The sequence below is a fragment of the Muntiacus reevesi genome, chromosome 4 (assembly GCF_963930625.1).
Source record: "Muntiacus reevesi chromosome 4, mMunRee1.1, whole genome shotgun sequence".
Classification (NCBI taxonomy): Eukaryota; Metazoa; Chordata; class Mammalia; order Artiodactyla; family Cervidae; genus Muntiacus; species Muntiacus reevesi.
In genome coordinates this window covers 76,479,060-76,491,258 of record NC_089252.1, presented here as the reverse complement: position 1 = coordinate 76,491,258, position 12,199 = coordinate 76,479,060, and the positions used below count along the sequence as shown (strand labels likewise).

The 12,199-nt window shown below is 52.8% G+C and overlaps 1 protein-coding gene across 4 annotated transcripts in view; it reads left to right on the top strand.

Moving 5' to 3' along the window:
- Window positions 1–12,081, top strand: part of MTMR14 (myotubularin related protein 14) — a 44,132-nt gene extending 32,051 nt beyond the window's left edge. For 2 of the 4 annotated variants that reach the window (XM_065933220.1, XM_065933223.1), the window contains 6 exons: window positions 116–186; window positions 846–904; window positions 1,074–1,212; window positions 1,926–2,105; window positions 8,618–8,773; window positions 11,490–12,081. In XM_065933220.1, coding sequence (XP_065789292.1) covers window positions 116–186; window positions 846–904; window positions 1,074–1,212; window positions 1,926–2,105; window positions 8,618–8,773; window positions 11,490–11,673 — 789 coding nt within the window. In that variant the 3' untranslated portion in view covers window positions 11,674–12,081. The remainder of the gene's footprint in view (window positions 1–115; window positions 187–845; window positions 905–1,073; window positions 1,213–1,925; window positions 2,106–8,617; window positions 8,774–11,489) is intronic. The other 2 variants (XM_065933222.1, XM_065933221.1) reach the window with 2 other exon arrangements.
- Window positions 12,082–12,199: the final 118 nt, after the last annotated feature.

Below are 12,199 nucleotides of genomic sequence, written 5' to 3'. Positions count from 1 at the left end.
TGGCAGGGGTGACCAGGGTCCCTGGCTGCCCTCTCCTGGGAGTCTAGCCACCTGGATCCTTCTCCCCAGAGAAGACTTTCTTCTTATGTGTGCTGCTTTTTGGTCTGTTTCTTAGATTTTTTTCTTCTGCTTCAATTTTTTGAAGCATATCATCTCTGAAGAGTTCTCTGCTCTGAAGACACAGAGGTAAGGAGAGACCTGCTCTTGCTGGAAGGCAGGTGCACTGGGAGGGGCTGTGCTAGGGCAGGTGGTCTCGCTTGCCGTCTTCTCCCCGCCCTGCTTCCCCACATGCTGGGCAGGCTGGCCTTCCGTCCCTGCCTTCCCTCTGAGGGCACATAGGGGTAACTGGGGAGGGCCAGAGGGTGAAGAGGCTCATCTTGTGACTAGGGGTGCAGGGCACGTTGCTGGAGGGAAGGGATGGGGAGACCCTCAAACTGCCCATGCCACCACATCCAAGGCCAGAGTCCTCCTCCCTGAGTTGCTGCAGAGGTGTGTCTGTGCAGCCCCCCACCACGGAGTAGTGTGCTCACACTTTGGCACACACAGGGGTCTAGGCCTGGTGACTGCTTTAGGACCCCTGTGAGGGTTGGTGTCTGTGCCGTGTTCCCTCACCTTCCAAGTCCAGGCCCCCTAATGTGTTGGGCCAGACTTGACCTCTGAGGGGCCATGCTGACAAGAAGCAGGCTTTGCTGGCCTCTCGGAAGTGAGCCTTGGCCTTTTGCAACATGCTAGGTAGGACCTGTCTCCACTGAGTTCAAGCTTCTTTTCCAGTTGGGCAGCATAGTGGGAGACAGAGGAGACGCCCAATCCAATCTGGAGCTCATTCTTCTGGGTTCTGTTTATAGGAGGAAGAGTTTGCCAGCTCGGGATGCAGGCTTCACCGTGGAAGATATCTGCATGCTGAGTGAGTTATGGGCCCCGGCAGACTTTCTGTGTGCATCTTTCTGAGTATAGACCACATAGGGATTGTCTGTTCTAGAAACTTCTCTTTCCAGTCGTATGGTGTAAAACAGGTGGGGGACCCCTCATAGGTGAAGATAACGTGCTGACTGATGGTCCTGGCCTCTTTTCAGGGCGGAAGGACCGTGGCAGCACCACCAGCCTTGGCAGTGACTTCTCTCTAGTCATGGAGAGCTCCCCAGGAGCCGCCGGGAGCTTCACCTATGAGACTGTGGAGCTGGTCCCCGCAGGAGCACAGACTCAGGCAGCTTGGTGAGGGCCAGGCTGGAACTGAGCTTGCTAACAGCTGGGAGCCAGGGCTCCAGCTCCGGGGAGCCCCAGGAACAAAGGGGCCCCAGCAGTCCGCCTGAGAGCTCAGCTGCCTGCCCTGCTGTCTTTGCTGGGCCTCAGAGGCCAGCCATCTGGCTGGGGAGGGATGCTACCATGCTGGCCCAAGAGCATCAAGGGCCAGTGTTCCCTGTGGGACAAAGAAGCTGCAGGGCTGGGCAGATGGGGTGGGGTGAGGGGAGGGTGTTAAAGGGACTTTGTGGGGGCACTCCCTTGTATCAATTGCCTGGGAGGTGGGGCCAAGCTTAGGAAAAGAAAGAAGTACAGAGTACAAAATGATGGTTGCGGATCGGGAGCTCGTTTGACGGTCAGCTCCTTTGAGAATCAGATGACTTTTCTCCCTGGACAAAGGGCTCGAGATTTTGTACAACACTTTAACAAGTTTTAAAACTTGTTCAGAATCTGTTGCCCAGCATGTGCACTGAGGCCAGTAGGTCAGTGTGTTTGGACGCCACAGTCCCTCTGTGAAGACCCAGCTCTCGCTGCCCATGGCCAAGCCCCGAGGAGTGCTGAGTGTGCCCACTCCCATGTGGCATTTTTCTGGTGAAAGTAAAAACTGGACCCGGAGACTCAGCTCAAGTGAGCAGAGGGTGGGCCTGAGGTGGTCCTTCACCAGCAGCCCTGTCTTCCCACCACAGGAGGAAGAGCCACTCCTCCTCTCCACAGAGCATGCTCTGGAACCGGCCACAGCCCTCCGAGGACCGCCTGCCTCCCCACCAGGGTCTGGTGGAAGCCAAGTCCTCCAGCTCCTCATCCTCGAACCATTCTGACAACTTTTTCAGGATGGGTAGCAGTCCCCTGGAGGTCCCCAAGCCCAGGTGAGGAGCTCCAAAGTCCTTCCCTCTTGATAAGGCTGGAGCATGGGATTCCAGGGCACGCGGCCTGGTAGGTGGTATATCCATGAGACCAGAGGGGATCGACAGACTTGCAGGCTCCCCCACTGTTTGGAGGATGGGTTCATGTTTGGGTACAGAGTGAAAGCAGGTTCACAGAGCAGTCTGAAACCCCTCCTTCCTGGAGCCCCGGCCGATGGGAAGTCAGAAAGGTGGAGCAGTTGTGATGTAATGGACAGGGAGTCGGGCTGCCACCACCTGCTGCCTTTGCCAGGTCTCAGCCCCTGTGAATGCCACATTCCAATTAAAGAGACGGAGCTGGGTCCTCTTGAGTTGCTTCTGGCTCTCCCATTCCTTGTCTGAATTGGCAGGGCACGGAAGAGAATGGACAGTAGGGAATTAGGCTAGATGTGTGTGGCTGGGGCAAAGCTCACAAGATGTTCACCCAGCAAGAGAGCAACTCAGCCAGGACGGACAGGTGGGCCTGGAATGTGCTGCCGAAATGATGTTTCTCTGGTGAGATTAAAGCTGAGCGCTGGGCAGGCTTAGGATTGAGGTATGGCCTGGGATTTGGGGAAAGGATTTCCTCACTGACCTCATACCTTCCATGTCATACAGCCAAGGAAGAAATCCTGTGATTTATTTTGTTTTCTAAAGCCTTGAGAATGTCTGGTCCTTCTGGAAAGAACAGAGCAGTGTGTGACTTGAGAGGTCCTTAACAAATGCCACGGAGAAAAGACCTTCAGCAGAAAAATCATAAGTGTTAAAGTCCACTCCAGATTCAAGCCTGGCTCTGTCAGATTTTCCAGAATTTCAGGTCTTTCCTTGTAGCAGACATGTTACCAAAGAGGAAACTGAGCCCAAAGGTGGCAAACTTACTATATAAGAAAAGACCTGAAACTTTGGAAAATCTCCTTCCTTCGCCATCTTCTGGTTTTCCTTTCTGGGCAAAGACAGGCACTGGAGGAAGGTGGGGAAGAGCACCCTCCCCTCGCAGGCTGAGCGGGTCAGCTCTAGGCGAGTAGGAGCTGCACTGTCCAGAGGGGTCACCTCTGAAGGTGAGCCCTTCAACTTCGAGCACCTCCATGTCTGCCAGGGCTGTAGCTGAGTCTGGTAGGCAAAGGCCGCAGCCCCTCTGTCCCCACGGGTTGGTGGAGGCAGCTGAGCAGAGGTGGCACCCGGCAGATAAGCCCCCCAGCTGTGCTTGCTCACATCCTTGGTGCCACCCCGCGTCCCTGGGTCAGCTTTCCTCAGGGCTGCTGGGGGGCTGCTGCGGCACCGCGTGACCCTCACTCTTGCGGGTTGGAGCTCTTGTTCACCATCCCTCCTTTTCTGCTTGTGCAACATTGCTGGACAACTGGGAAGGAAACCAGAAGATTCCCCTAGACTCCTGGGTCCTCCTGGTCTTAATTGTCCAATTGTTAGGGCTCTCCTACTGAGGCAGTACCCCACCACACACCTCAGCTCTTTATCATTTTCTTCTTCCTGACATTCATTCCAATTTTGTGATCATTTCCCCTCTGTCTCCCCATTGGTTATCCACCTGCACTGGGCTCAAATGCTTATGGTTGGTCCAGGATGGTCCAGAAGGCTGAGGAGGATTGGGAGGATTGGGGATGTCCTCCTGAACTTGGGACCCTGTGAGCTGTGGCCTGGCGGAGGCGGCTGGAATAACTGGACCAGAATGGGGCACAAGGCCTAGGAAAAGCATGGGGTGGATGGCTGTGTGGGCTGTTCTGACGGCTCTGCTGGGCTGTTCTGGCAGTGCTTGCTTATAACCAGGCTGGACTAGGAGACAGGCTTCTGGATTGGATGCTTGTTTGCCAGGGGTTTTGAAAGACTAGATTCTGATTTGGAGCATTCTAATTATAATTATGTATCTCCATTAACATTAAAATTAATTTAGTCTTTCTTATCTTAAAGTGCCTGAGGGATCCTGTCATTAGCTTTCCTGCTAATCTTCGGTAGCAATAACCAATCAGCTTTTTAATGCAGCAGGAGGAGCTGTGTGGAAAGCTATGTGTGACAGCCAGAATTCCCCTAATAATATGAATTCTCTGGGTTTCATATGCTGCGGGGTCCTAAATTCTACCAGTGTATCTCTTTTTTTCTAATTAATTTTTTTTATTTTTAATTGGAGGATAATTACTTGACAGTGTTGTGTTGGCTTCTCCCATACTACCGTGTGTGAATCGGCCGTAAGTGTGCACTGGGCTGGGCTCGCTACACAGCAGCTTGCCACGAGCTGCCTGTGTTACACATGGCAGTGTGTATGTTTCAGTGCTACTCTCTCAATTCTTCCACCCTCTCCTCCCCACCCCCCCCCCCACCACCATGTCCATATTAGCATAGCTCGTTTAAGGTAGGGCTTGCTGGGAAAGAAATTGGGGGAGCTTTGTCCTGGGTTAAGAAATAGGTGTCGGGTTAGGAAGAAGGTTCTGTGGGGTGCTGATTCTGATCCAGTCCCAACCCCATACCCCTCACTGGCAAGACTGGTGGCCCTTTTTGTATCCTTAGTTGTCACTACAGTAGCTTCTGAGTTGTGTTTCTGGACCACTGCTAGATCTCTTTATCATCTGCAGGGCTGGGCTGGGAAGAGGCAGGACGCCTCCCTGAGACCTGGTCAGTAAGGTGCCCCTCTCCGTACGGTCTTGGTCTCTGCTCCAGGGCCAGACATCTCGGAGGCTGGGGATTGCTAGCATTGCACCGTCCTTGCCTGGGGTGGGAGGATGCTATCGCTGGGCCCAGCTGGAGGCCAAGCTGCCTGAAGAGCAGATGAACTTGCCTGAGGGGCATCCGGCAGCCTGGTTGAATAGCTGAGTGACAACATAGGCACCAGCTCTGCTGCCCAGACAGGCACTCCTCCCCCATCCTTCCCCACCTACTAGCTGCTTGTTGCAAGCAATGGGCTATGTCCCAGGCTGTGTTTAATGAGGCGGGAAAGCCAGGTTGCTTTATGTGACACATAGGGTTCCTGTCCCATGTTTGATGGGTTCTCACTTGGGGCTACAGGTCCAGACCAGGGATGAGTGGTGAGGAGCGTTAAGGCATGGCCAGCTTGAGACTGAGATGGGTAAGAGAAAACTTGGAGCCTCAAAAGACTTCTCCTTGGGCTGCTGCAGGAATGCAGAGGTCCCTGGTTCACACACACACACACACACACACACACACACACACACACTTGGGCTGCTGCAGGAATGCAGAGGTCCCTGGTTTACACACACATACACACACACACACACACACACTTGGGCTGCTGCAGGAATGTAGAGGTCCCTGGTACACACACACACACACACTTGGGCTGCTGCAGGAATGTAGAGGTCCCTGGTACACACACACACACTTGGGCTGCTACAGGAATGTAGAGGTCCCTGGTACACACACACACACACACACACACACACACACTTGGGCTGCTGCAGGAATGTAGAGGTCCCTGGTACACACACACACACACACACACACACCTGGGCTGCTGTGTGTGTGTGTGTGTGTGCTACACACACACACTTGGGCTGCTGCAGGAATGCAGAGGTCCCTGGTTCACACACACACACACACAGACACACTTGGGCTGCTGCAGGAATGTAGAGGTCCCTGGTACACACACAGACACAGACACAGACACACACACACACACACACACACTTGGGCTGCTGCAGGAATGTAGAGGTCCCTGGTACACACACACACACACACACACACACACACACACACAGAGCAATGCTTGAAGTCCAGGCTGGGGGAAACTTGATGATCTTTCAGATCTGATAAATCTTGTCCTAGCTGTTGCTGAGTTCGAACACTTCCCTTCTGAGCTCATTTTTTTCATCCCGTCATTAAAGTAGGAATAGTGATCTTTGTCTTCAGAAGTTTGGGTTTAAGTGAGGTGACTTTGGAAGCACTGTCAGCTCTACCAGTTTCCAGTTTGAGGATGGCTTGGCCCCATGTCCACTCCAGTCCTGTAGGTAGATGGGTGGAGGTAGATGCTGTGTGTACTTGAGTTAAGGTGTAGGGCAGAAGGGCATGGGGCTTATTAAAGCTGCTTGCGTTACATGTGCACTGGGGCTAACTTGAAGGTTTTCCCTCCTTCTTTCACTTGGCAGGTGCAGTTGCTTCCTTCTGGTGACTGTTTCCTGTCATCTTTAGGGCATCCCCTCTCACCAGCTAATTTATATATTTATTTTTTCACCAGCTAATTTAAATTGGCACTTACGAGTACCTCTGTGCTTCATATAGCTCCTTGCTCTCAAACCCAAGAACTCAGTGGTTATGTTACTATGCAACCCTTTCTTTGACAAAAGCCTCAAATAGAAAGGTTCATTTGGAGCCTGTGTACTCAACTCTTGAAAAAGATGCAGAAGATGGTTGGCTGCTTGCTGAGATTACTCTGTGACCCCTGGGATCATTCGTCCTGTTGCTATTTATGTGGCCTACTCCATGCCACAGCTGTCCCCTGGCTGCTTCAAGCATGGCTCTTGCCTGGTGGTGCTGCCTGCCTGACAGGGGAAGTACAGGGAAGGTAGCCTAGAAGACCAGGAGCCCTTGCTGGGAACCTGTCTGTAACCACATTCTACCTGGCTGTCTTTTTCCCATTGGAAGTGTGAGTCTCGATAGCCCTGGGGAGTGGGGTTAGGAGCATGGAACCCCCGTGTTCCTTGTGCTAAACGTCCCTCATCCTGCGCAGCTTCCTCTATTTCATGTTACTTTCGTTCCCTCAACACTTTGCAATTGTTTTGCCCAAAACTGGAAAAGAATGTTTATCTTAAACTTGGAGCAATAGATGAGGTTTGTGGAGCCAGGCTGACCTCAAGAGGGGTTGCACCGACATGAGACCCCAGCATGACCCAGAGAAAGCACAGGACCGGCCCCAGACTGTGGCCTGCAGCTTGCTCTTAAGTGTTAGTCAGCTGTTTGATTTATAAACAGTTAAGGATCACCAAAGATACAGCATCTGGCTACCAAGCTTCTCCACCTGGGAAGAAGGAAGCCCTGCTCTGTCATCACCAGGGCTTCCACCAGGTAGCAGCCCACATCCTGTCCTCATCCACACCCTGTCATCACACACCTTCCAGGGTAGACTAGGAGCAAGGAATATGGCAAGTCCCTATGTTTCAGGAGATTCCAATTCATGGCAGCTTTAATACGGACAGCCATCTGTTTTCCCTGGTCTCAAGGTGATTCTGTTGTATGACAAAACCGTAATCAAACTTGGCTCTAAAAAATAAAAATCTCTTCTTGTACTCACTAACTATGGTGGAACCTTGGGCAAGTGTCTTCCCCTGTCTGGTCTGCCATTTCTCTGCCTCTAAGATGGAGATGGTTTAGGATTAGCAGAGATGTAATGCTGGCCAGAGCTGCACTCAGTTTGGCCACTGCTTGCAGATAAAGCTGGCCTGGGGACCCAGGGGACTATCACCTCAGTCTAGGAGTCCTTGACACCAGCCAGCTGGGTGGGCCAAGGTCAATTCATTTTTCAGTTCCCCACCCCCTATACCACGATTCATGCTTCTGCTCTGTTTCTGGGTCCCTACAGGAAAACCTTCTGCTATTCTTGAATTAAAGGATAAAGGGTCAAGCATCAAAGATGATGCACCTCTGGGGACAGGGACCTGGTGTAGCTGATGGAAGGGCCTTGTTTGATGTTTCCCTATCTCCTCCCCCACCCCCACCGGCTGGGCCACTGTCCAGAGACAGCAGAGAAGGCTTGGCTGTGAGTGGGGAGCTGGTGGCAGTGGTATATTCCCAGTGCAGCTTTCCTTTCCCCACATCCCACAAACCTCTATTTGAAAAAGGTCTGATGAAGCTGTCAAGTTGGCTGCCTGATTCATCCCTCCCCTCTGGGCATAGCCAGTGAGTTTGCTGGGTTGATGCTTGTGAATACAAACTTTGGCTCCTGAAAGGCACTGCAGAGGAAGAGGGTGGGGCTCAGGGCACCCGTTACCCTCCTTTTCAATCTAGGTCACCACGTCCACCATCCCCAGGAGACTCATTCTCTCATCTCTCCGATAGGACCTCAGTGATCCTGGGCTCTGCATTGCCCACCCTGCCCGTCTCCATGCCAGGAATGTGAGGTGATCCTGCCTCGCTGGCTCCTGGAGCAGTCTTGCTCCCCTCCTTGTGGTGCTGTTGAGATTTTACTTGTTCGGTCAGGCAGAGCAGGCACGCCCTGATGCCTGGCTTTGGTTGCTGGCTCACCTTTGTCACCATGCTTTGCTCTTGTTCTTTTGCTCCTGTAAATCTTTGCATGAAGTATTGTCCTCACAGCTAAGCCTGCCTTATGGTCTTGACTCTTCTCTCTTGGTCATAAGCTATGCAGCAGTTTCTGCACTTTGGGAGAAAGCAGTTGACTCTACAGATGCTCTTCCAATAGGCCCCTGTGGCCAGGTCTCAGGGCTACCACAGCCCCACCCCCACCCCAACTGTTCCAGGGCCTCCCCTGTCAGGCACATGACTGACTACATCATCTCCCCTCTCTCTCCTCTTTGCCCCAGATCAGTGGACCATCCCCTGCCCGGATCCCCTCTCTCCACAGACTTTGGCAGCTGGCAGATGGTAACAGGCTGTGGCAGTATTCAGGAACGGGCTGTCCTGCACACAGACTCCTCTCTCCCTTTCAGCTTCCCGGATGAGCTCCCTAACAATTGTCTGTAAGTGTCTTGCTTAAGAAGACAGGATGCCCCTTCCCCTGCCTGTGTCAGAAGCCGGCAAGCAGTCAAGTGCTGGCCAGGAATGAGGTGGCAGCTGGCCCCAGGGAGCTGGCCTGGGCTCCCTGCCCCTCCTGAATGTCTCCACTATGTATACCTCACTGGTCTTGCCCCCTGAGGTGTGAAGGGGGCTGATGGGCTGCTCAGGAAGGGTGCTGGAGTGTGTTCACTCTCCCCGGCCTCTGACACCCATCCATGGGTGTCTTGGGGCACACCCCTAGGGAAAGCTGGCTGGACTCTAACTATAGAGGATGCTATTTCGGTCCAAGTCTTTGCCTGACATGAGAATCCTTTGAAAGCAGAACAGTGGGGTAGTGAAGGTGGGTGTATGGTGGAGACAGAGCCAGAATGGAGCTGGGTTAGCCCAAGGGCTGTGCTCCCAAGCAGAACCGAGGGTTCCTTGCTGTTCCCTGGCCCCTTTTGTCATCTGCTTTTGCCTCTGGTCAGGAAAGAAAATTGGACAGGCATACTAAAGCCCACGCCTATAAACTCCTCTCCCTCCGAGGCTCCAGTACTGGGCCTCCAGCTCAAGCAGCGCATCTACTTGAGCAGCTGCCTCTCAGGCCGCCCTGCCCCCTGCCTGCTCTGCTGTTTCACCGGTGTCAGATGGCAGGGAGCCTCCGGTGGCCTGGGGAGCAGGATCTGCTTCTCAGCTGTGGCTGCCTGAGGGCCTTCAACTCCCCACCCACCACTGCCCCCGCCATGGGCTGAATGAGCTTCAGGTGCTGGGTGGTCGTCACCACCTTCAGGATCAGCTCATACTCTCCAGTACTGACAGGTTGGAGGCAGGTTGCCCTTGGAAGCTGAGACGGATTCTGCCTAGGGCAGGCAGGGGCCAGACCTTGGGATTCCCAGATGATCCTTGCAAGCCCTGGCCCTGCAGCTCAGGAGTAGCCCAAGGACTTCAAAGGCCTCCAGCCTTCTCTATAGCCACCCCCTTAAGCCAGAAATAAGATCTCAGAAAAATTAAAGACATGGTTCTCTTCGTGTTTCCGTAGGCTCTTGCTATTGAAGGCGAACACCCTAGGAGCTGCAGGAAGCTGACATCTCTGCCCCTGCATAATAGCGCCCTCACTTACCTGGCATTAGCCACTGAAATGGGCAGCTTCAGCCCTGGATCCTGTAATTAATGCCTTAGGTAGTTCTCTGTGCTCCCAGCCATTCCTCGGGTTCTGGGTGGTTCCCAGAGGAGGGCTAGATTCTCCATGATCCCATGGCCTCTGAGATTGCAGGGTGGGCATGGGCTCAGGGTTGATAACTGGTGAGATCACATAGTATGTGGGTTCGGTGCTTTGGCTTTGGTGTCAGAGAGAAATTAAATCCAAATTCCAGCTGTTAGGCTTACAAGTTCTGTCTTGGGGTTGAACCCTTGACTGCTGTGAGCCTGCTAGCTCATATTTGAGAGTGAATGACACTATAGGAGCTCTGCCCACTTTGTGTCCTCAAGCGGATCACATCCTCTCTGGGCTCCAGATATCTTGTTTCTAAAAGAGGTTGTGATCTTTTCCCTTTCTGCCTCCCAAAATAGGGGACAGTGAAAATGTGCACATATGGACCTTCAGGTAGTCCTGTGAATATGAACTACTAATCTGAATTTCTCCTGGTTATATGCTCTGAGGGAAAGCTAAAGAGGCACACATGGTCTCCAGCCTATGTGAAAACTAATTAGGAAGTAGAGAAGATCTAGGGCCTCGAATCTCCCCCACATGCCAAGAGAGACTTGGGAGTTGTTCATGGTATTGCAGGAGTCCAGGATCAGCCTCACTTCTTTGTGCTCCTGCTACAGTTATTTGACTTTTCTTTGCCCTAGAACTTGCTGCTACTTCTGCTATTGCTGGTGTTTCTCTCTCTCACACACACACACACAAGCACACATACACACACCCCGCTCCCAGCAGTCTGCTTTTCCGGGGTCTGTTGTCTCCATACGTAAGCCCTGGACTGTCATTTATCCTCATACCTCCAATGTGCTCCCCAGGCCCCAGGTACAAGTCATCTGGACTTGGGAATTGGGGATATCGCTGCTGCTTCTGACAGATACACAGGAAGAATTACCCAGACGTTGGTCTCTTAGGGGAAATTTTGGAGGGAGTTGGTGTTCAGGGCTGGTCTTGGTGCTTAGGTGGATAGGAACGTGACAGCTCATCTCATGTAGGTCTGTGACCTTTTCCCTAACTCCATCCCTCCTGCCCCTAGACTTCATAACTTTGAGTCCAGAGGTTGTGTGTGGTTGGTACCTCAGCCCTTTTCTATGAATGACCCTTCAGGTTACCAGATAGTCTCATGTGGAATTCACACTTTTTGTTACCCTTTTTGACTTGTGATAAGTGCCTGTAAAGGCCAGGAAAGGAAAAGTAGATAGAATCAGAAAGGAAATCCTGCCGGAAAAGCCAGCCCCTTCCTAGAGGTTTCCCTGGGGACTTCAGTGACTAAAGGTGAGGGCTCTGGCCTCTCCAGGGAGGAAGAGCAGCCTGAGGGAGAATTTAAGATGGGAACAGGACCGAATGTTTGGGGCCTGAACCGCACGGGCAGCATGGCCAGGGGCAGATGCTGGCCTTGTACTGGTGAATGCAGGACAGCCAGTGGTGCGTAAGGATGAGAATGATGGATCCTGCCCCGGGATAATGCATTAATTCTCTCTCTCCCTCCCTCCCCACAGACTTACAGCCCTGAGTGAACGAGAGACCCGGCTACAGGAGGTGCGCTCAGCCTTCTTGGCTGCATATAGCAGCACAGTGGGGCTTCGCGCAGCAGCCCCCAGTCCCTCTGGTGCCATTGGTGGCCTGCTGGAGCAGTTTGTCCGTGGCGTTGGACTCCGGGGCACCAGCAGCAGCACCTTATGAAGCAGCCAGTCCACAACAGCTTCCTGATCCTCTCTCACCTGAGCAGAATCAAAGCCATGCCCAGCCAAGGGGTGCTTCAAGGTCGGGGGGGATCTTCCCTTCACCATCATGCACACGGCAGCCCCGAAGCTGAGCAGGACCGAGGACGGGGTTCTCCCACCCCCAGCTTCCTGACTGGTGTCTGCCGACCCACTTGTCACTGCCTCCCACCCACGTTAGTCTTTGCCAGGATTCCTGTCAACTCTCAGAACTGTGTAGCGTTTCCCTGGGGTCTTGGGGGAGGCTGAGACTTCACAAAAGACCTCCAGTTTCCATTCTTGTGTCCTGGGGAGGAGGGGTCACCTGCACTGAAAATGAGTCAGTTTAACACAGATCACAAAATGAAATCAAAGTCTTTTTGAACAGCTACTTTCTTGCATCATCATTTGGTTGCTGTCTTTGTGGAGTTGATTAGAAGGTTCTCACTTTCCTTCCTTTTGCTAGAAGAAGAAGCTTTTATGGGGGGATGGAGGAACATAGGAAGCAG